The 24346-nt window shown below is 38.3% G+C and overlaps 1 protein-coding gene across 1 annotated transcript; it reads left to right on the top strand.

Annotated features, from left to right (window-relative positions):
* Positions 1 to 2662: 2662 nt before the first annotated feature.
* LOC140519116 (olfactory receptor 1J4-like) lies at positions 2663 to 8273 on the top strand. The gene has a single exon (XM_072631844.1). It carries the CDS (start codon positions 3233 to 3235, stop codon positions 4175 to 4177), a length of 945 nt encoding a protein of 314 aa, XP_072487945.1. The 5' UTR covers positions 2663 to 3232; the 3' UTR covers positions 4178 to 8273.
* Positions 8274 to 24346: the final 16073 nt, after the last annotated feature.

Below are 24346 nucleotides of genomic sequence, written 5' to 3'. Positions count from 1 at the left end.
ATTGATGTATATGACCAGAAAAATAGGTAGATCAGTCATGAATCAAGAATGAGACAATGAATGGACAAACTTGTTAATGAGTTAGAAAAAAGATCTCATTCACTGGGTAACTTGTTCTTTAATTTGCTCGATGGAATTTATGAGAAAACATGGACAAGAACAATCTGGGAAGAGAAGACATGGAGAGGTTGTAATCAAACTTAGAAAAGGGTATCGAGCACTGGGTTTGAAATTTCAGAACTGGGTTTAAATCCAACCCCACCCCCAACTTCAAAATCATCAATGTGATTTTTGAGCAAATAATTTCACCTCCCATGTATTCAGATTCATAATCTATAAAATTAGAATTTCAATGAGTTGAACTCAAGATTTCCTTCTGGAAATGATTTTGAGATCTTGAAAATATAAAATATCTTTTATGCATTTGAGCTATGTTTTGAAGATAAGACCAAATAGGATTATAAGAAGAACTGAAAGGGCTTTATGAGAAAAGTGTACACTTTTCAGTATCACATATTTTGGAGATGTTTTGCAAAGCTGGGAATGCCCAAAATTGTCTGCTATTTGAAGTGTTCTGTGAGCATGGCTAAGCTCAGCCTTGAAGAAAAGAGAAGAGAATGCACTTGTCTCTCTACGTTCTTTGCAGAACCTGAGGACTATGTTTGTGGAACACTATATGTATTTGTTGGTTGATATTTTGGTTAATTTTACCAAACTCTTTTCTTTCCTTTTGACTTTATTTTGTATTTAAAAGGGTGAATTTCTTTGTTGGGGGAAGGAAGAGGGATGATGATTAAGAAGAAGGTGATGTGAAAATGAAAGATATCAAGAAAAAAATTAAGTGCTTGGAATTTAGCTTCTTGGGCCAAAACATTTGATTTATTTTACTCTCCTACTCCAAAATTCAGTCTTGTGTAAGACCCACACCAATGTTTGTATCAGCTAGACTATTTACAGCTAACTGTGATCAAGATCATTTACTAAAAATATCTGGAACCGAGATGGCAGAATCCAGATGTAGTCATCCCACAGTCATTGATAAAACAAAATAGTTTGTCATGGAAATGTTGTCAGATTATTCTTCTCTGTTTTTGTTTGTCCTTTACACCATCAGTTCCATCTTTAAATGCTTTTGTAATGCCTGACTCACTTCTGTGTAATTGTTTCTTGATGTTTTATGAAGTGATACTGCTCTTAATTTTCCATCATCTTCTTTTTTGTGGTTACTGCTAGCCAAAAGATTCATTAGCTGTGATGAGATGAGGTCTTCTGCAAATTTAGCTATGTTGTTGTATCATTTTTTGGTCATCTCTGACTCTTTGTGACTCCTTTTAGGGGGTTTCTTGGTAAAGATTCTGTAGTGCTTTGTCATTTCCTTCTCCAGCTCATTTTATAGATGTAGAAACTGAGGCACACAGGGTTAAATGACTTGACTATGGTCACACAACTATAAAGTGTCTGAACTCAGGTCTTCTTGACTCAGGTCTATCTTCAGAGTCACCTAGCTGTCCATAATATTAGCTATACTGTTGTATCAGTATGCACCCCGACATACACAGGAGGTCCTACTATCACAGGTTCTTTGATCTGCTTCTTTAAAAAATAAAGGCAACTTCTGAGGGGTTAACAGTCACTTTAATCAAGCACATGTATCATTCAGTTAGTTCAGGGGAAAAAGTCAGTACCCTGTACTTCAGACAAAATACAGAGAAATCAAAGATAAACAGGCATGGCTTCCTCTCTCTGACCATAATCCATACATACATCACAATTTAACAGACAGGTCCAACTGTCTGACCATAGTTACCAGAGAGGGAAGCACCAACATCTGGGTTTTTCAAAGTCAGGGGGACTGCTTAGCAGCTTCCCAGAGTCTCTCATCTGGCACATAAACCTTCTTTCAACAATTAAGCCCTAAGGTAAATCTGCACCTAGGAGTTTTAAATACTTTTTAGATCCACAGGGTATCATAGTGCCTCATTAACAAAAGGTATGGACCTTCCTACAAATCTTCCCAGGCCCAACAATGGGTGGGAAAGATCCTCCTTAATCACATTATTCACAGGCACTTTTAGCAAAACAAAAACAGCAAAAGATCCTACTTTGCTTGCCCTTACAATCCACACTTCCAGGATTCTTCGCCTTACAGTCTAAATGGCCATGGATCCTGGAACAAATAGCAGCATTATACTTCTTGATTATACTTAAGCAAAAACAGTTCAAGATCCTACTTTGCTTGCCCTCATAAGTGTTCCTCAAAAAAGAGACATGCAGTCATTATCAGGTCCACATATGAAGTCTTCCCAACTTGGTAGGAACTATAAGAGTTTTGATCCACTGGACAGAATAGAAAATTCAAGGCCACCTCCATGGTACAATGAACAATTGCAGAGAAATTTTAATGAAGGGTGACGAGAAAGAGAAATCAAGTGAATAAAAGATTACTTTATCATAAAGGCAATGTAGTTCAGTAGGAAAAAGCATAAGGACATAAAGTCAAAGAACTTAATTTCAAATAGGTGCTGCCATTGACCAACTTGAGACCAACTTCAGCTTCAGTGTCTTCAATTATAAATTGAAGGGGTTGGATAAAATGATCTCAGAGGCCTCTTCCATCTCTCTATAATGAGGAAATGTAGGGCTCCATGCTATCTATAAGGTGCAGTTCTTTGGAAAGGGGAATCAAGTGTGTGAGAAAACCTCTTCTCTCCCTATTATCTCTCAATAGAGACTCCATTGCAGTTATCCCTCAGAGAAAGTCACAGTAGGATGATTTTTATCTCTGAATAAGGGGAGATTTTGTTGAACAAAGATAGATTACAAAGGCAGCATTTTGTAACAGGATGACCATAGTTCGTGGAGTCCATGGTCTTATGTTGTATGAGGTAAAGTCCCTTCTAGGTTTAATGCCACATGCTCTATATCATAACATCCTAGGTTATATGTTCATACAAATATGAACATTATATTGGCTGTGCTATAATGTATTTATTTTAAAATGCATCTTTCACATTTTACATACTGGTGCTACCATTGTAGGCTCTAAAGTTCTTTCCTGCTCAAACATTTTATTTTCTAAGGTCCCTTTTAACTAATATTCTAAAGTTGCATTCTAAATCTTGTCTAAAGATTTGTGACTTTATGAAGCATAATATATTCAATACACTACGATTTTTGTGACTCAGTGGCGTTATTTCTGATTCCCTTTTCTTCCAGCAGCTAGCAGAACAGCATGGGAAGAGACAATGAGACTAGTGTCTCTGAATTCCTCCTCCTAGGACTTCCCATCAGACCACAGCAACAGATGTTATTCTACATCCTATTCTTGAGCATGTATCTCACCACACTGTTTGGGAACCTGCTTATCATCTTGCTCATCAGATTAGACTCTCGCCTTCGTACACCCATGTATTTCTTCCTCAGTCACTTGGCCTTCACTGATGTCTGTTTCTCATCAGTCACTACCCCAAAGATGCTGGTGAACATACAGACAAGAAGCCAGACCATTTCCTACAATGACTGCATCTCACAGATGTATTTCTTCATATTCTTTACTGATCTGGACAGCGTTTTGCTCACTGCAATGGCTTATGATCGCTATGTTGCCATCTGCCACCCTCTCCACTATACCACTGTCATGAACCAGAGTCTCTGCAGCCTGCTGATGGTTGGGTCCTGGACCCTCGCCTGCGTCAGTTCCTTGACCCACACCCTTATTCTGGCCCGACACTCCTTCTGTGCAGACAACACCATAGCCCACTACTTCTGTGACTTGGCTGCATTGCTCAAGCTATCCTGCTCAGATATCTCCCTTGATGGAATAGCGATATTCGCTGCAGGGGTAGCAGTCATCATACTGCCATTAGTATGTGTCCTTATCTCTTACATCCATATTCTTGCCACCATCCTGAAGATCCCTTCTACCAAGGGGATCTGCAAAGCTTTGTCAACCTGTGGCTCCCACCTCTCTGTGGTATCATTATTTTATGGCACAATCATTGGTCAGTACTTTTTACCTTCCTCCAGTAACTCTAATATCAAAGACATTATTTTTTCTATGATGTATACAGGGGTGACTCCCATGCTGAATCCTTTCATCTACAGTCTGAGAAATAGAGATATTAATGACTCCCTGAAAAAAGTCCTTAGCAGGGGGATGTTCTCTTGTCCTTCATAGAGCCATAAATTAATTTTACTCAGGTCATGGAATTATACATTGTCTCTACTCATCCCATAATTCATAACAATAAAAATAACTCAAACTTATTTTTCCACATTTCTGCATAAATTCTCCATAGAGAATCCAAAATTTGAAGGAAAAAAGTAAGTTAGAATCAATTTTTACACCAAATTTCTCTGATAAATGCCTCATTTCTCAAAGATATAGAGAACTGGGTCAAATTTTAAGAATAGAAGGCATTCCCCCAATTGATAATTGCTCAAAGAATATTAACAGGTAGTTTTCAGATGAAGAAATCAAAGTTATCTCTATATCATATTAAAAAATACTTTAAACAACTATTAATTAGAGAAAAACAAATTAAAACAAATTTGAGATTTCACTTCACACCTATCTGATTGTCTATTTTGGCAGAAAATAATAAATGTTGGAAGGATGTGGGAAAATTGGGATACTATGGAACTATTGGTGGAGTTGTAAATTGATCCAACCATCCTAGAGAGCAATTAGAAACTATGCCTCAATTGCTCTAAAACCAAGTTTTATATCTTCATATATATATATATGTACATATATGTGTGCGTGTATATATATATATGTGTACATATAAAACCTTTGACCAAGCAATGCTACCACTACTAGCTCTTTAGTCCAAAGATATCAAAAAGGGGAAAAGGAACCCACATGTACAAAATTATTTATAATAACTCTTTTTGTGGTAACCAAGAAATGGAAATTGAAGCAATGCTCATCAGTTGGGTAATGGCTGAAAAAATTATGGTATATGAATACAATGGAATACTACTGTGCTTAGTTAAATATGATAAGAATACATGCAAAATACTGCATATACATATCAAAAATATAATGTAACATTATACATAACTCCAAAATAGAAACTTCATCCACCTGCATAAGTTACCACTTCTCATCTTCCTACAGCATTATAATCCAGCCTATGTATGAGTTGGACTTATAGTCAAATTCTTTTGTTGAGCTTTCTATATCTCTACCTAAGTTTTTGATGGTATAGGCTCACTACTAGTCAGTCTTTCACTGGAAGTCATAATCAATCAATCAACCAACATTTGTTAAGTGTCTATTATATATAGTATGCCCAGGTAAATTCCAGTGCTTAAAAGAGACAAAAGATAATCTCCAGCCTCAGAGAAATGACAATACAATGGGGGAAGTTACATGAAAACAAATATATACAAGCAAACTAAATACAAGATAAATAGGAAATAAATAAGTGCACTTGGTATTTTTATGACCACACTTGTACTAGATATTAGTGGTAATATTTTTGTATTAAATGATTGTGATCTAACTGCCAGTGAAGTCATTCCCATTGTTTTCAGGGTTCAGGATGACTTCCATCCCTGATGTCATCTTTGTTTCTTGGTGCTGATTCTTTGGAATTCAGCTTTTTACTTACCACCTTGTCATTCCTCTTCTGAGTATATTCATCCCTCATGTCCCAATCAGGGACCACAGATGTAAAGGAACATAATTTGACTTTTCCAATTTGTACTGTTCTGGTCATGGTTTTACACCAGATTGTTTTGACCTATGTTTGTTTTTCTTTTGATGTTTTTTTATTTTCAATTTTCACACAGAAAAAAAATTTTTTTCTTGTGGTTCCAACTTGCCACACTTTCTTCATACATTTTTTTATCCTTTGAGAAAATACTTTAGGGCTGCATGATGATGAGTCTTAGATGGGCAAGCAGTCCTGGACAGATTTGTGGTCATACTCTATTCTACATACTATATCCATCAACTTTTTGATATTTAGTATAAGATGACATTGACCGATGTCATGTAGACATCATTTTATCTCTGAGTTACGTTTCAGACTGTTACGCATTCATTCCAGTTTAACCTCACCCACTTCCTCAGGTGCGCTCTTCAGTTGAGGGTTCACACAAACTATAAAATCAGTCAATTCTTCCCTTTGTACTGAAGAGGACTTTTAACAATGGAATCGTACACCTTCCATGACATCTCACTAACACCAAATCATCCCTCTGGTTTTTGTAGAAATGTTTTGTAGAAATGTTTGCCATGTGATTAAGTAATCAGGTTAAGTAATCCTCAAGCTCTGTGCAAATCCAATAGACATTCTATTAAGTTACTCATACTTTCTAACTTAGACAACTAAGAATTATGTCATTATTTTGTTACAAAAAGGTAAAAGATACTGCTGCAGGGGATGTGGGAAAATAGGGACATCAATAGACTGTTGATGGAGCTGTGAACTCCTCCAATCATTCTGGGGAACAGTTTGGAACTATGCCCAGAAGCTATAAAACAGGGCATACCTTTTGACCTAACAATGCTACTAGGTCTACTTTCCAAAGAGATAAAAGAGAAAGGAAAAGGATCCATAGTACAAAAATATGTATAGTAACTCTTTTCTCAGTGGCAAAGAATTATAAAGTAAAAGGATGCTCCTCAGTTATATAATAAATGGAATTATGGTATATGATTGTGATGGGATGTTTGATGAAGGAGATAGTTTCAGAAAAACCTGGGAAGACCAGTATTAACCAGTACAAAGCGAAATGAACAGAACTAGGAAAACACCATTCACAATAGCAATAATCTTGTAATGACAACCAAGTACTCTGATCAATATAATGATTCATGACATTTCAAAGGACTCATGACCTCCAAAATGGGCACTGACGAACTCTGAGTGCAGATTGAAGCATATTTTTTTTACTTTCTTTACTTTTCTTGCTTTGCCTTTTTTGAAACATGGTTAATGTGGAAACTTGTTGTGCATGACTTAATATTTATAATATGTATTGTATTTCTTGCCTTCTCAAGGCAGGGAGGAGAGGCAAGAGAGAGGGAGAGAATTTGGACCTAAAAATAAAAAAAAAATTTAAAAAACAAAAGAAATAAAATTATAAAACAGCAACAACAATTCTCTTACCTGATGAGTCAAATTTCCCTTGCAAAAGATAGAGTACTTTCCCAGAAATTTTCCAGCTTAGGCTATCCCTCTGCAATGATGTATCTAATATATCTAATAACATATTTAGTATGCAGCCTTGCCTACAGATGTCACATTTTTGTTCACTTCAAAGGATCTAGTCTTTGCTTTACTCACACGTGAGCTTTCTCTTTCTAGTCTAGAGGACCCAGGATTGGTCTTTCTTTTATCCCTTTATGACTTAAAAACATCTTACAATCTTCCTACTGTCGAGCTTCCTTTAATTACTAGAGCCTTTACTCTCCTGATAAACTTCATTTCCTTAGTATGAAAATGTATTTGGCATTTTTGAGTGATGTAATAAATTGAATAATTTGTAGAATACCGAGTTGTCTCCCTAGCCCTGACTTTGCTATGAATTATCATAAAACCTCACAATTCTTTGACTTTTCAATATCTTGTCAATTTACATATTTTAATTTTGTAGGTCTACTCCTAAAATCAGGAGACCACTGTCACTTTTCCATTCAAAAACATCACATTATTTATTAAACAGGTGAGGTTCCAATTTTTCAAGTAGTATTAATTAATACAACTAATTATTGAATATGTAATGCATATAGCAATCATTGATGAAACAATAGTTGTATGTAATTAATATTTATGAAATAAATAGTAAAATGGACAGATTTGTGTTACTAATTATCAGGACAACTATCAGGAATTTTATATTTATGCTTGCAGTAGGTTTATAACGAGAGAGAAAATGCCTACAGTGAAGAAAAGAAGTTAAAATCCCATATATAACCTTCACATATAGCATAGGTGGGGTCATCACCTTTCTCTCAACCTGATTTTAGTCTATTTTTCATTATTCTTTCTTATTCTGGCTTCAAAGACAAGGGGTAATATTCTGATTAATTGCCTATTTATTGCTAAAATTGTGACATCTCTCTAATCAACTCATAGCAACTTCTTCTCCCATAAACTGTTGATTATTTATCATTCTCTCCCACCTTCTAAACTTCAATAAACATCAAGGTTACTGGCTACACAATTTATTGACCGCATAACAAATAATAACAGATAAACATAAATACTTTTCTACAATGTATTAGCTGTGAGAAAGATCACAGTTGACCTCATCTTTAATCGTTATCTCAACTTCTGAGTTCTTAATTCTGGAACTGCAGTCCCATTATTCAGTTGTGTCAGGAGAGAACTTTACTGGTAAATAAAAATATCTTCTTAAGGACTCTCTTCATGTTTCTCTTCAAAACAAGAATCAAAACAGTTCTCTCATGGAAAACGTTTCCGTTTATCCCCTTCCACTCTATCATCACTCAATATCTCTTCAGCCATGACAAGTTGCTTTCTAGAACAAGTTTTTCTGTCATTCTACTAAGATTCTATTGCCTCATAAAGATAGAGTAACTATAGTTTCTTTAAGAAATATTATTGAAGCTGATGTTACATTAATAGTGCTTTCTAAGCACTACGTTGTATGAAGGATATTAACAAGTTGGAATATATCCAAAGAAGGGCAACTTGGATGATGTATAGACTCAAACCATCCATCAAGCCATCAAAGGACCCACCTAAAACCATTAGTGGTAGGGGCAACAGTTGAGTCTGGTGGGGAACCAACTTCATCATCATCACAATACTAAAAATAATAACAATAATGGCAGTTTAGCATTTCTAATAGTAGTAGTTTAAGGCTTGCCAAGAACTTTATATATATTATCTCATTTAATCCGCACAACTCTCCTTCCTGAGAGCCATTCTATATAACAAAGAAACTGACTGTTTAGCTTTAATGGCTTGGAGGCCTATTGGTTTGATCTTGTTACTGATCCTGTACCATATTCTAACTCCAACTAATCTCCTGTAGCACACAACAGAAAGGGACTAAGTCCTAGTTCCTGACAGATAAGGGAGAAAGTCTTTTGCTAGTTGGTCATTTCAGGAAGTGTGGTACAGTAGGAAAAGCAGCAGACCCAGGATCCAAGAATTTGGATTTTAATCTCAGTTCTGACAGTTCCCAGTTTGGGACCTTGAGCAAAACATGTCACTCACTCTTTTGTGCTTTTACTTCCCAGTAGCAAGTGAGGCAAGAAGTGCTATGAGTTACTGGATGTGGGTGGAAAGGGACAGCATCTGCCCTATCTCTCATGGTATGAGTGTGTGCGTGTGTGTGTGTGTGTGTGTGTGTGTGCGCATAAATCATCTGTCTCTTTTGTGTTTTATTTTTTCTTGATTTTAGGTGAATGAATGCCCTGAGATAGTTCAGTATTTGTTTTGTTTGCTCTCTATCTCTCTTTCTCTGTGTGTGTATGTGTGGGTGTGTGTGTCTGTCTGTCTATCTCTGTCTCTTTCTTTCATAACTTCGACTTCTTTAGAGAGAGTTTCCATCATGTATGCAATTTTTATTGTTCTACAAATTATGCTTTAAAATTCTTCATTGAGAACTCTATTGAGTCAAACACTCTTTATTTCTGACCACCACGGCTGGGTAGACAGGCTGACTTAACTTTCTCATATTGGTTAATGTGAAGAGTAATAGACCTAGGTCCTTCATCTGGGTGATACAGGACTGGTCCCAGCTGATTTTCAAATCCCTTTTTGATTAAGCTTAATAGAGTTGCTCATATGACTCTCCACTCACTTTCTCTTTCTGATCTCCTCTTTTTCATATGGCTGAGAAGAATCAACACCTTCCACTTCTTACAGAGTAAAGGTGTGATATATGGGCAAAATTATTGTAGCAATGATTGAAGAATATTTATGTAGTATCCCCCCGACAGTTGGGTTTCAAGACACAAACCTGTGAGTTTATTTTTGTTTGCTCCCTCAAGAACAAGGAGACTGGTGGAGAAGGAGGCACTTAGTGAGACTTTTATATCTTAAAATTATCCATTTTTAATTCACAAAGTTTTATCTCACCCAGAGAGTTGTCTTTTTCTGTTGAGTTAGCTATAATTATACCTGGTAAAGCATTCCTTTCTTGTGGATTGAAGAAGTTTGTGTGTGTGTGTGTATGTGTGTGTGTGCATGTGTGCATGTGTGCGTGTGTGCGTGTGTGTTCATCCTTCATTGCTGAAGAAGATCATGCCATCAGAGAGTTGATGACATGACTTGCGCTTAACTTTGTTTTGAGTGAGGGAGGTCTGTGCAGGTCACCAGCCTCATTTCTCCTCCAGAGCCATCTGAATCCAATGACCTGATATTCCTCAGGATGACTGGAGATGACCCAGGATGGGGTTATGTGACTTGTCGAAGGTCACACAGCTAGTAAGTGTAAAGTGTCTGAGGTGAGATTTGAACTCAGGTCCTCCTGACTCCTGTACAGTGCTCTATCCACTGCACCACCTAGCTGCCCCGAAGAAGTTTGTAAAAAGCAACACATCTAAAAACTCTCTAGTTACATGATTCCACAAAACAGAGAATTGTAGTTTGAAAATCTTGAGTTCCTTCCCTTTCATTTTACAGTTGAGGAAACTGAGACCCAGGGATTTTCTCATGGTCACATAAGTGATAGGTTGCACATCAGAACTTGAATTCAGTTCCAATTCCAGATCCAGTGCTCATTCCTAGTATAACATGGTGCCTTTCTACAGAGCACAGAATGATAGAATAGGAAGTGCTCTTAAAAAACAGAATGCTAGAATATAAAATAGAGAATGTTGAAGTTAGAAGGATCTTATAATAGAGAGTTGAAGTAGGAGGGAGCAAAAGCATCATCTCATTTGACCTCTTTTCTCTCCTCAAGACACCAATGCTGCTTTTATCTCTTCCTCGCAGCAGAGAACCTTGCCTCACACATCACTGAAAAAAAGAAGGCCTGTGTTCCTACTTTCTTAATTCTATGTATCTAACCATTTCAGTATCAATTCCTATTTTTTCCTTTTTCGCTCCTATTTCTGAGGATGTGATGACCCTTCTTCTCAGTGTCAATCTCTTCTACTAATACACACTTTCCATATCTGCCTGTCTCTTTTCACAACTTGCCCATTCATCATCCCTTTCCCTCCCCTAATTTTCAACCTCTCCTTAAATAATGGCTCTTTTTTTCTTGCAAAGAGGCCAAAATCTCCCTATTTGAAAACAAACAAAATGTTTATTCAAACTCTTCCTTTCATAAACTCCTCAGAAATACCATCAATACTATGTATACATTTTGCCTCTACCTACTTTGTTCATCCTTTTGCAAACTGACTTGTGACTTCTTCACTCAACTGGAATTACTCTCTCCAAGATGCTCATTGATCTCTTAGTTGACAAAACCATGGTCTTTACTCAGTCTACATCCCTTTTTTCCTCTCAGCAACATTTAATTCTGTTGAAGAGTAGAGACACCTCTGGTAGACTTGGATTTTTGTAATAACGCAAAAACTTCTTATAAAAAAAAAAAATCCCAAAGGTGGTTCTCAAGGCAAAATGCCTTCCACACTCAGAGAAAGAAATATAGAAGTCACTCACAAAATGTAGCAGATCATGTTTGTGTATGTGTATGTGTTTGTGTATCATGTTCTGATTTGTTATACGATTTCTTTCATTTATTTTAGTCTGACTACATAGCATGACTATAGTGAAAATATACTCAATAGGAAAGTATATGTAGAATCTATACAGAATTGTATGCAGTCGTGGGGAGGGAGGGGGGTAGTGGGGTGTAGGTGGGGGGGGGATAAAATCTCAATTGTATGGCAGTGATTGTTAAACATTAAAAAATAAAAAAAGAAAAAAAAAGAGTAGAGACACCATCTCCTCTTAGACATTTTCTCCTCCCTGAGTTTTCATAAATTAACTTTCTCCTAATTCTCCTTTCTGATTGCTCCTTTTTAGCCTCCTTTGATTAATAATGAATTACTTATGTCATATCCTGCACATGTGGCTGTACTATATGATTGCAATCAACAGCAAGAAAACACAGGTTCTCTACCAGGCATCACCACCCCATTGATACATGAAATCATTGGTTACAGAAAATGGAGAAATCATGAATACCATGGATAAGTTCACTTACCTTTGGCAGTACACTTTCCCAGGATTTACATACAGATGATGTGGTTGTGAGAGCTAGCTCAGTGTTTGAGGATTCCAAAGGAAACTGTGGTAGAGAAGAGGTATTAGACTGCCTACCAAAGTAAAAGACTGCAGAACCATTGTGCTGACCTCATTGTGGTATACCTGTGAAGCTGTGGTGATTAAAAATGTTTAAGAGACACAGTTTCTGGGTAATTTAATCATTTTATTTTATTTTTCCAGTCAGCCAGAGACACTATTTATTGGTTATTTTCTTTTTTTAATCAATTAATTTTATTTATTTTCAGTGTTCTAAAATCACTACCATATAACTTAGATTATTATTTTCCCTCCCTCCTCCTACCTCCCCCCTCCCTCCCCAAGACAGCATACAATTTTATATATCTTCTACTCAAACATTCTTATTAAATACATTTTCACTATAGTCAGGCTGTGTAGAAGAATTAAATTGAATGGGAGAAATCATATAACAAACCAAAACGTAATACACACATACAAAAAATTATCTGCTACATTCTGAGATTGAATTCCATAATTCTTTCTCTGGATGTGGAAGGCATTTTGCCTCAGAAGACCACTGGGAATTTTTTTTAAGTCCTTGAGTTGCTACAAAGTTCCAAGTCTGCCAGAAAAAACTCTTGCACACTGTGGTCATTGCTGTGCACAATGTCCTCTTGGTTCTACTCCTTTCACTTAGCATCAGATCATATAAGTCTTTCCAGGCTTCCCTGAAGTCTTCCTGTTTATCGTTTCTTATAGGGCAATAGTATTCCATTACATTCATGTACCATAATTTATTCAGCCATTCCTCAATAGATGGGCATTGCCTTGATTTCCAGTTTTTGGCCACCACAAAGAGTGCTGCTATAAATATTTTTGTAGGACCCTTTCCCATTTTTACGATCTCTTGGGGATACAGTTCTAGAAGCAATATTACTGGGTCAAAGGGTATACATATTTTTGTAGCCCTTTAGGCATAGTTCCAAATTGCTCCCCAGAATGGCTGGATAAGCTCACAGCTCCACTAACAATGTATTAGTGTTCCAACTCTCCCACACCCTCTCCAACATTTATCATCTCCCTGTTCTGTCATGTTTGCCAATCTGATAGGTGTGATGTGGTACCTCAGAGTTGTTTTGATTTACATGTCTCTAATCAAAAATTTTTTGGAGCATTTTTTTGTATGACTATAGATGTCTTCAATTTCTTCCTCTGAAAATTGCCTGTTCATATCCTTTGACCATTTATCAATTGGGGAATGATTTGTATTTTTGTACATTTGACTCAGTTCTCTATATATTCTTAAAATGAGGCCTTTATCAGCAACATTAGCTGTAAAAATTCTTTCCCAGTTTTCTACATCCCTCTGAATTTTGGTTGCATTGGGTTTGGTTGTGCAAAAACTTTTCAGTTTAATGCAATCAAAAGTATCCATCTTGCACTTCATAATGCTTTCTATTTCTTCTTTAGTCAAAAATTTTTCCCTTCTCCATAAATCTGATAAATGCACTATTCTGTGCTCCACCAATTTGTCCATAACATCAATCTTTATACCCAGATTGTGTATCCATTTGGATTTTATTCTTGTGTATGGTGTCAGGCATTGGTCTATGCCTAGTTTCTGCCACACTTTTATCCAGTTTTCCCAGCAATTTTTGTCAAACAGTGAGTTCTTATTCCAGAAGCTGGAGTCCTTGGGTTTATCAAACAGTAGATTGATATATTCATTGTCTACTGTGTCTTGAGTACCTAGCATATTCCACTTATCTACCCTTCTGTTTGTTAGCCAGTAACAAGTGGTTTGGATCATTGCTGCTTTATAATACAGTTTGAGATCTGATAGCACTAGCCCACCTTCCCTAGAATTTCTTTTCATTAGTCCCCTTGACATTCTGGACTTATTGTTCTTCCAGATGAATTTTGATACTATTTTTTCCAGTTCTAGAAAATAATTATCTAATCATTTTATTAATAAGGTCATCTCATTATTAATGAATGGTTGGTCATTTGATTATCTCTCTCACACCAAAGACCATCATGGTAGTGGGCTCATGGCATATATACACTTCAGAGAGCAGGCTTTTTTGAGGGGTGGCAATCAGTTGTCACTGGATAACCCAATATGAGGTGAGCTATACTAAAAATAGGGTCTTGGGGTATGTGATCTATGTCATCCAAATCTTGGTCATAGAGACATCAATTACCATATTACTTGTTAAGACAAAAGAGTGGATCCACATTTTTGTAGACCTGTCTGAGCAAAGACGGTGAGTAGGAATGCATCCGTTAGCCCAAATGTAGTATTTATTTTACTGTCTTTTTAGATCTTGACCTAAGCAAATCTTTAAGAGAGATTTTCCACACTGGTTGGTTTCTGGATGAGGAAGTAGAAAGGGGGGAAAAAACCTTGGTGCTAATACTAGAATTAGTTATTAAATATAAGAGAGAAATATTCCTTTCTCAAAAAACCTGGACAGCATACCAGCACCATGCTAGGAAACGGAATTGCTCCTCTTTGAATTGTCTTAGGAAGATTCTGAAGATCATCTGGTAAGATGAGGTACCAAACACTTAGGTTCTTTCTTGGGCTAAACTACCAAACATTCAAACTCTACTGCAGAGAGCACAACTCAGATGAGCCAGCCATATTATTCAAATGTTAAACTTACCTTTGCCCAAAAGACTATTTTATGGAGAACTCACATAATGCAGATGCTCAATGGTGGTCAGAAGTGGTACAAGGACACTCTCAAGGTCTCTCTGAAGAAGTTTGGAATCATTGGTGTGACACAGAAGATACTAGTAAAGGTGTGCCCATATCAAAGAAAGTTCTATGCTTTATAAGCAAAGAAAATTGGAGTAGCTCAAAAAAAGTGAAGTATGGAAATTTAGAGACATCTGTATCCCACAAGATCCGATGAGCTATTTGTGCTTGAACTGTGGTAGAGCCTTCCTAGCTCATATTGGTCTGATCAGCCACAGTTGGATACACTGTACCTTGATTCCAACATAGTGGTGTCATTTTGGCCCTCTTCAAGAATGAAAGATCTGAACCAACTGTATGACTAGATTCTGAGCCCTTTTCTTTATTTATGCTCTCTCTATTTGATTTCACTAACTCTCATGCCTTCAATTATCATCCTTATGCATATAACTCTCATCTCTACACACAGTCTTCATCTCTTTCCTAAGCTCCAGTCTTGTATCGCTGACTGCTTATTGGACATTCCCAGAAGGATCCCAAACATTCCCATAGACACCTCAAGCTATAGAACTGAATATCTTTCTCCTGCCCCGCCCCCCCTACACATGCAAAATTATTTTCTGGATCCCCTATTTCTTAAAAACAACAATAATAATTGCCATTTATATAGCGCTTTAAAGTTGAAAAGTGCTACATATATGTGCATATATATATATATGCATACATATAAAACCACATTTGATTCTTCTTTAAAAATAGTTTACAATTTTTTCTAAACAAGCATTTGAAAGTTGAATCTCTTTCTCCCATTACTCCTACAAATCAGCATTTTTTTTAAAATGAAAAAATAAAGACCTAACTACATAACTGGATCATTCAACCACACAAATTTCTACATTAGCCATGTGTGAAAATGTATGTCTTTTTCTCATTTATAAGTTTATCATGTCTCTGACTCAGTGTATTCCATTTCTAAATAGCTTTGATTACAGCATGATGTAGGGCCAAGAACCTATGACTTGGAGTCAAAGGACCTAGGAAGGTAAATGTGGTCTTCTGTGTGTATTGCAATTTCTTCTGATCATATTATGTGTTTGTGCCATAGTTCCTGAAGAACTACAGTTGTGAGTATAAATGAAAGACAATGTAGAGGTGCATGGTTGGTGTGAACAAATGGCAATGCTTTTCCAATACATTTTGCAGAAAGAGGACATATGGCAGAGGAGAGATGTAAAATCTGAAAAGGAGATGAAAGACTGGGAGATAATGGAGGGATGTCCCATGTGTTGTACTGGTACTCACAATGTATCAAGAGATATAAAGGAAGCTCCTTAGAACATTGGGTATACCTACTGTGGAGGACTTGTGAAAAGACTTGCAAAAAGTAGCACAAGCCAATGAGTTGTAATCATAGACCATCAAAGAAAACGTTGTTGTTATTATTATTACAATGAAAATAATGGTGGTGATGATTACAAATGGGAAGGAAAAATCTGTAGAGAGCAAGGATATCACATCAAGTTCATCAAGCTCAACTATTTTTAAAATTATATATATAAATATAGATATATTCAAATTACAAGTGGAAATAATTTTAACAGAAGCCACCACACATGAAGAGAAGGGATAGCTTGGCACACCTAGAGTGAGTATTGAACAATTGATTGGGGACAAGCTGAAGGTCTTCATTCACTGTCCTGCCATCATTGATCTTCTCTGTATTTGGTTCATATGTTATGGCTTGTATGTTGGGGTACAGAGTGTGTTCAGGGAGGACTAGTACCTCTGGTTTGAGAGCTGCTGGGCCCTTTTCAGGGTTGCTTTCCACTTTTAGGGTTCATCTGTTCTACCTAACTCTCACCTGTGGCTCCAAGAAGCTGCAGCATGCACGGCAGCCTTACCCCTGTAAAATATTTCAGCAGATGGGTTAAACCAGTTTGAGGATAACCAAGGGGTCTCAAACCTATTGGTGAGTTATGAGGGTATTTAAACCACTTATATAAAGGCTTCCCACGGTAGAATGGACAGATGAGAGAAATTTGCTCCAACAACCTTGAAGGCAGCTGAAGCAGGTGCTATGGAGTGCTTAGTGCTTGGTTAGACATGATAGATACCAAGGTCACCCACTGCATCTTGAGCCATCACCAGTCATCTTGTCCTGCCAATGGACTGTGATGACTCTGGAGAAGAGAGTAGGGCTGATGACTATGTGAAACTCTGCCTCATTTAAATCCAAATTGCACCCTAATGAAAAGGCATCACCAATACCATTTTACCTCTCAAATTCCTGTGGTGACAAGAAAGTGATGAAGCAATAGGTGTGGATACACTGGAAACTGCAGTCATTATCCTGCACACAGGTGGCCCAAGACATACATTATGTTCTCAGTGAAAGCAACAGTGGGATATGGCAGCATCCTGGATGCCTGAGCAGCCTTTTTAAGGACTGTACTGCTCACATCCTGGTGTGAGGAAGGAGATAGAAAAGGTGCCCTAAAAATTGTCTGCTTGAGGGAGTAGAGCCAAGGTGGTGGAGTAGAAGGATGGACCTGTAGAAACTTTCCCCCCACAGCCCATAAAATACTTGAAAAAATGACTCTAAACAAATGCTAGAGCAGCAGAAGCCACAAAATGACAGAATGAAAGAGATTTCTGGCCCAAGACAGCCTAAAAGACTGACAGGAAATGTCTATACCATAGATCTCAGAGAAGAGCACAGCTCAGTCTTGGCCAAGTGGTGTGGCACAGACAGGAATGGAGCAGACTTCAGGTCATGGAATCACAGGTAGCAGCTGTGGTTCCCATATCTCTCAACCCAGAAATGCCAAAGACAACTTCAAAGATCTCACCTGGGTGAGAAGGGAGTACAGTCTGGCCCCAGTCCCAGCCCCGAAGCAGCAGCACCCACTTCTGGAGCCCTCAGCTTTTAGGCTGGGGGAATCAAGTAGATGATCTGGGTCTCAGTTCTGACTGGCAATCTTGGGGTAAAGATGAGTGCTGATGTGGTGGAGCTGGTGATGACTCTGTAGATGGAATCCTGCCCGGGGCGACTCCCGGGCCTTCACCTTCTACTTACCTATCCCCGGTCCTCGGACATCTCCGGCCCTCCTCCTGGTTCAGGGGAGGGAATTCCCTCTCCCTGTTGGGGAAGGGGAATAAACAGGCAGAGCACCCGAAAGGAGTTGCAGCCAGCAAGCTTTATTCCGTTTCTCTCCCTAGCTCTCATGGTCATCCCCTTTTATTATCCCCTGTCTCCTCCCCCGTATCTCCCATGGGCGGGCGAGCTCCTCCCAAGTGCCTCCCCGTGGGTGGAGCCAGACTGTTACCAGGGCCATCCCAGTACCTCGTGGCTTGCTAGACCAGCTAGCCTGCCACGTAAGCAGGTTCAGACCCTCAGGCGTCTCACGGTCCTCACGGGGGACCCCGGTCCAGAGCTGTCCCCCAACAGAATCCTACTCACAGATCCTAGACAGAAGAGACTGCTTTTCATGGCTCCCAGACCAGAGTGTAGGCCAGGAGAGAAGTAAACTCGTCTCCCTTGAATATGCCACCTTGAAAAAACTGAGAACTTACAGGTCCCTAGAGTATACCTTCCACTTGATAAAGAACTCAAAAGTCAATTAACTGGCTGGGGAAATGCCAAAAAACAGGGGGGAAAATAAGACTATAGAAGGTTACTTTCTTGGTGAAAAGGTATTTTCTTCCATTCTTTTGGATGAGGAAGAACAAAGCATAACATCAGTGGAAGACACAAAAGTCAAGTCTTCTACATCCAAAATCTCCAAAAAAATATGCAACAGTCTCAGATCATGAGAGAACTCAAAAAGGATTTTGAAAATCAAGTAAGAGAGCTGGAGGAAAAATTGGGAAGAAAAATGAGAGCAACCCAAGAAAATCATGAAAAGCGAGTCAACAGCTTGCTAAAGGAGATCCAAAAAATGCTGAAGAAAATAAAACCTTTAGAAATAGAATAACTCAAATGGCAAAAGAGGTCCAAAAAGTCAATGAGAAGAAGAATGTTTTAAAAAGCAGAATTGGCCAAATGGAAAAGGAGGTTCAAAAGCTCACTGAAAAAAATAGTTCTTTCAAAATTAGAATGGAGCAGATGGAAGCTAATGACTTTATGAGAAACCAAGAAATTACAAAACAAAACCAAAAGGATGAAAAAATAGAAGACAATGTGAAATATCTCATTGGAAAAACAACTGACCTGGAATATAGATCCAGGAGAGATAATTAAAAAATTATTGGTCTACCTGAAAACCATGATCAAAACAAAGAGCCTCGATATCATCTTCCAAGAAATTATCAAGGAAATTGTCCTGATATTCGAGACCTAGAGGGTAAAATAGAAATGGAAAGAATTCACAGACCACTTCCCAAAAGAGATCCCAAAAGAAAAACTCCTGGGAATATTATAGCCAAATTCCAGATTTCCCTGGTCAAGGAGAAAGTATTACAAACAACCAGAAAGAAATAATTCAAGTATTGTGGAAATACAATCGGGATAACACAGAATTTAGCACTAAGGAATTGAAGGGCTTGGAATATTATATTCCAGAGGTCAGAGGAGATAGGATTAAAACCAAGAATCACCTACCCAGTACAAATGAGTATAATACTTCAGGGGGAAAAAAGGAATTTCAATGAAATAGAGGACTTCAAGCCTTCTTATTGAAAAGAGCAGAGCTGAATAGAAAATTTGAACTTCAAATACAAGAATCAAGAAAAACATGAAAACATAAAGAGGAAAGAGAAGCCTTTAGGAACTCGTTAAAGTTGCACTGTTTACATTCCTACATGGAAAGAAGTTATTTGTAACTCATGAGACCTTTTTCAGTATTAGGGTAGTTAGACAGAATATACATATATATATATGTATATATATATGTATGTATGTATACACGCACACATATCTATATACTAAGGTGTGTATGGGTATGTATGTATGTGTATATTATATATGTGTAGGTATGTACATGTACATGTATGTATGCATATACACACATACATACACAGACAGAAGACCTCAACAGCTATCACATCCAAATAGCAGCCATGAGTGAAACAAGGCTGCAAATGAAAGTCACCTTATTGAAGTTGGAGCTGGATACATATTTTTCTAGAGTGGTCACAGTGAAGGGGAGTGCCATGAAGCTGGCATAGATTTTGCAATCAAAATTAATCTAGTCAGCAAGTTGGTATGCCTGCCAAAAGAAGTGAATGGCAGGTTCATGACAAATGCTATTGCCACTTGCAGGAAAACTCCATGCCATCATCATCAGTGCCTATGCATTCACCATGATGAATCCTGATGAGGTCAAAGGAAAATTTTATGAAGACCTAGAGACCCTTATCATCAATGTGCCAAAGGAGAACAAGCTTATAATTCTGGGTGACTTTAATGCTAGAGTAGGCTCAGACTACCAGACTTGGCAGGGAGTCCTAGGGAGGAATAGAGTTGGAAACAGGAACAGCAATGGTCATTTACTGCTGAAGACTTGTGCATCATATGACCTTCTCATCACCAACATTGTCTTCCATTTACCTAAATGCAATAAAACTTCTTGGATGCACCCTCGAAGCAAACATTGACATGTAATAGACTATGTGATTGTAAGGAGAAGAAACAGACAAGATGTGACAGTGACAAAGGCAATGTGTGGTGCAGAGTGCTGGACTGATCATAGACTTATCCTTTTCAACCTAAATATTTGCATTCATCAAAAGTGCCACCCCCATGGCAAAATGACTACCAGAAGAATTAATGTCAATAAATTAGAGGTCTTCTCTGAGTGTGAACAATTTGTTACTAACTTGGAGGGAAAGTTGAGCCAACACACAGTTGGCAACAGAGGAGCAGAAAAGGAGTGGACAGCTTTCAGAAATTTGATGTACAGCACTGGATTTGCTCATTTGGTTCAGAACACTCCCAGACACTGATTTGATGAAAATGATGGGGAAATTCAGAAGTTGCTAAATGAAAAGCGAGAACTCCACAGGACTTACCAATGGGATAATTCATCCACCTCTAAAAAGACAACATTTAATTCCATCAAAAGCAAAATACAAGAAAAGCTTAGAGAGATGCCAGATTCCTGCTCAGTAAGAAGGCAGATGAAATTCAGCTTTATGCTGATAGTAACAATCCAAAGTGCTTTTATGATTCCCTGAAAGTTATTTAAGGACCAAAAACCTATGATGCATCACAAACACTCAGTGCTGATGGAACCACATTGATTAGTGATAAGAACAAGATCCTGGAGGTATGGGCTGAACACTTCCATAGTATTATCAACAGACCATCATCAATCAATGCTGAGGTCATTGACCATTTAGCTCAGGTTGAAGTCAATTCCTCCTTAGTTGAACTTCCAATTGAAGAAGAGGTTTTGAGTGCCATTAGGCTCCTTTCATGTGGCAAAATACCTAGTGATGATTCTATTCCAGATGAGATTTACAAGGTAGGGGGACCATTGCTCATAAAAAAGTTGACTGAAATTTTCCAGGTTATATTGCACGAGGAGGTTACCCCCCAGGAGTTTAAGGATGCCTCCATTGTTCAGCTCTATAAAGGTAAAGAGAATAGATTGTCCTGCCACAATCACTGTGTGTCTCTCTCTTAGTTTTTGCTGGCAAGATTCTTGCTGGAATCCTCCTCAGTAGCCTAATTCTTCACCTGGAAAATGGTCATCTACCTGAGAGTCAATGTGGCTTCAGAAAGGGCCTTGGAACAGTTGATATGGTGTTTGCTGCCCAACAACTCCAAGAGAAATGCTAAGAGCAGAGCAGAGGTCTGCATACAAAGTATGTAGATCTGACCAAGGCCTTTGACACTGTTAGTTATGACAGTTTATGGAAAATTATGTCAAAATTTGGTTGCCCAGAGAAGTTCATCAGTATTGTACATTAATTTCATGATGGCATGTTTGCCCGGGTTCTAGATACTGGACAATGCTCTCGTGATTTCCCAGTCACCAATGGAGTGAAACAGGAATGAGTACTTGCTCCCATGCTTTTTTTTTTTTTTTAACAATGTTGCTTTTTTTATTTATTTAACTTTTCAACATTCATTTCCACAAAATTTTGGGTTCCAAATTTTCTCCCCATTTCTCTCCTCCCCCCACCCCAAAACGTTGAGCATTCTAATTACCCCTATTACCAATCTGCCCTCTCTTCTAACATCCCTCCCTTCCCTTATCCCCATCTTCTCTTTTGTCCTGTAGGGCAAGGTAACTTTCTATACCCCATTACCTGTATTTCTATTTCCTAGTTGCAAGAACAGTACTCAACAGTTGTTCTAAAACTTTGAGTTCCAACTTCTCCCCATCCCTCCCTCCCCACCCATTCCCTTTGGGAAGGCAAGCAATTCAATATAGGCCATATCTGTGTAGTTTTGCAAATGACTTCCATAATAGTCGTGTTGTGTAAGATTAACTATAATTCCCTCCATCCTGTCCTGCCCCCCATTGCTTCTATTCTCTCTTTTGATCCTGTCCTTCCCCAAGAGTATTGACTTCAAATTGCTCCCTCCTCCCACTGCCCTCCCTTCCATCATCCCCCCCACCCTGCTTATCCCCTTCTCCCCCACTTTCCTGTATTGTAAGATAGGTTTTCATACCAAAATGAGTGTGCATTTTATTCCTTCCTTTAGTCTAATGTGATGAGAGTAAGCTTCATGTTTTTTCTCTCACCTCCCCTCTCTTTGCCTCCACTGAAAAGTCTTTTACTTGCCTCTTTTATGAGAGATAATTTGCCCCATTCCATTTCTCCCTTTCTCCTCCCAATATATTTCTCTCTCACCACTTAATTTCATTTTTTTAAAGATATGATCCCATCCTATTTAATTCACCCTGTGCTCCGTGTGTGTGTGTGTGTGTGTGTGTGTATGTGTGTGTGTATAATCCCACCAACTACCCAGATACTGAAAAAAGTTTCAAGAGTTACAAATATAGTCTTTCTATGTAGGAATGTAAATAGTTCAAGTTTAGTAAGTCCCTTATGATTTCTCTTTATTGTTTACCTTTTCATGCTTCTCTTCATTCTTGTGTTTGAAGGTCAAATTTTCTTTTCAGCTCTGGTCTTTTCATCAAGAATGCTTGAAAGTCCTTGATTTCATTGAAAGACCATTTTTTCCTCTAAAGTATTATACTCAGTTTTGCTGGGTAGGTGATTCTTGGTTTCAGTCCTAGTTCCTCTGACCTCTGGAATATCATATTCCATGGCATTCGATCCCTTAATGTAGAAGCTGCTAGATCTTGTGTTATCCTGATTGTATTTCCACAATACCTGAATTGTTTCTTTCTAGCTGCTTACAATATTTTCTCCTTGACCTGGGAACTCTGGAATTTGGCCACAATGTTCCTAGGAGTTTCTCTTTTTGGATCTCTTTCAGGAGGTGATTGGTGGATTCCTTCAATATTTATTTTGCCCCCTAGTTCTAGAACATTAGGGCAGTTCTCCTTGATAATTTCATGAAAGATGATGTCTAGGCTCTTTTTTGATCATGGCTCTCAGGCAGTCTCATAATTTTTAAATTTTCTCTTCTGGATCTATTTTCCAGGTCAATTGCTTTTCCAATGAGACATTTCACATTATCTTCCATTTTTTCACTCCCTTGGTTTTGTTTTGTGACTTCTCTGCCTCCCACAAAGTCATTAGCCTCCATCTTTTCCATTCCAATTTTCAAAAAACTACTTTCTTCAGTGAGCCTTTGAACCTTCTTTTCCACCTGGCCAGTTCCATATTTCAAAGCATTCTTCTCTTCATTGGCTTTTCGGACCTCTTTTGCCAGTTGAGTTAGCCCATTTCTGAAGGTGTTATCCTCTTCAGCATTTCCCTGGTTCTCCTTTAGCAAGGTGTTGACCTGCTTTTCATGCTTTTCTTGCATCTCTCTCATTTCTCTCTCCAGTTCTTCCTCCACCTCTCTAATTTGATCTTCAAAATCCTTCCCAAGCTCCTCCATGGCCCGAGACCATTGAATATCCACCTTGGATGTTTGGGATACAGAAGTCCCGACTTCCATGTCCCTCCCTAATGGCAAGCATTGCTCCTCCCCATCTGAAAGGATGGAAGGAGACACCCACTTCCCAAGAAAGCAACCCTCCACAGTCCCATCCTTTTTCCCCTTTTGGGGCACTTTCCCAACCAGTTACTTCACTTTTGGGTCCTTTGTCAAGACTCTGGGGACATATAAGATATCAGTTCCTCCAAGGTGGCACAGTCACGTGTGTACTGGTCTGGCCGCAGGAAAGGGTTTTTGTACCCAAAATCTTAGCAGAGTTTCCTCTCCACAGGCACCTGACTTCCAGTTCCACCAAGCTAGCACTTGGGTGGGTGGGATTCAATCAAGCTGTTGGGGCAGGGCCACCATTCAGTGCGAGACAAAGACCACCTCCCTCACTGCCCCCAGGGATTTTTACAATCCAGCAATGGTCTCAGGCTGCTGTAGGGGCTGCCCTAAGATCTC

This window comes from Notamacropus eugenii, chromosome 1 (assembly GCF_028372415.1).
Source record: "Notamacropus eugenii isolate mMacEug1 chromosome 1, mMacEug1.pri_v2, whole genome shotgun sequence".
NCBI classification, from domain to species: Eukaryota; Metazoa; Chordata; class Mammalia; order Diprotodontia; family Macropodidae; genus Notamacropus; species Notamacropus eugenii.
This window is presented reverse-complemented; position numbering and strand designations above follow the sequence as displayed.

Bases quoted from the DNA above. Each gene is read 5' to 3' on its own strand.
- LOC140519116 (XM_072631844.1), top strand. From the start codon at position 3,233: ATGGGAAGAGACAATGAGACTAGTGTCTCTGAATTCCTCCTCCTAGGA.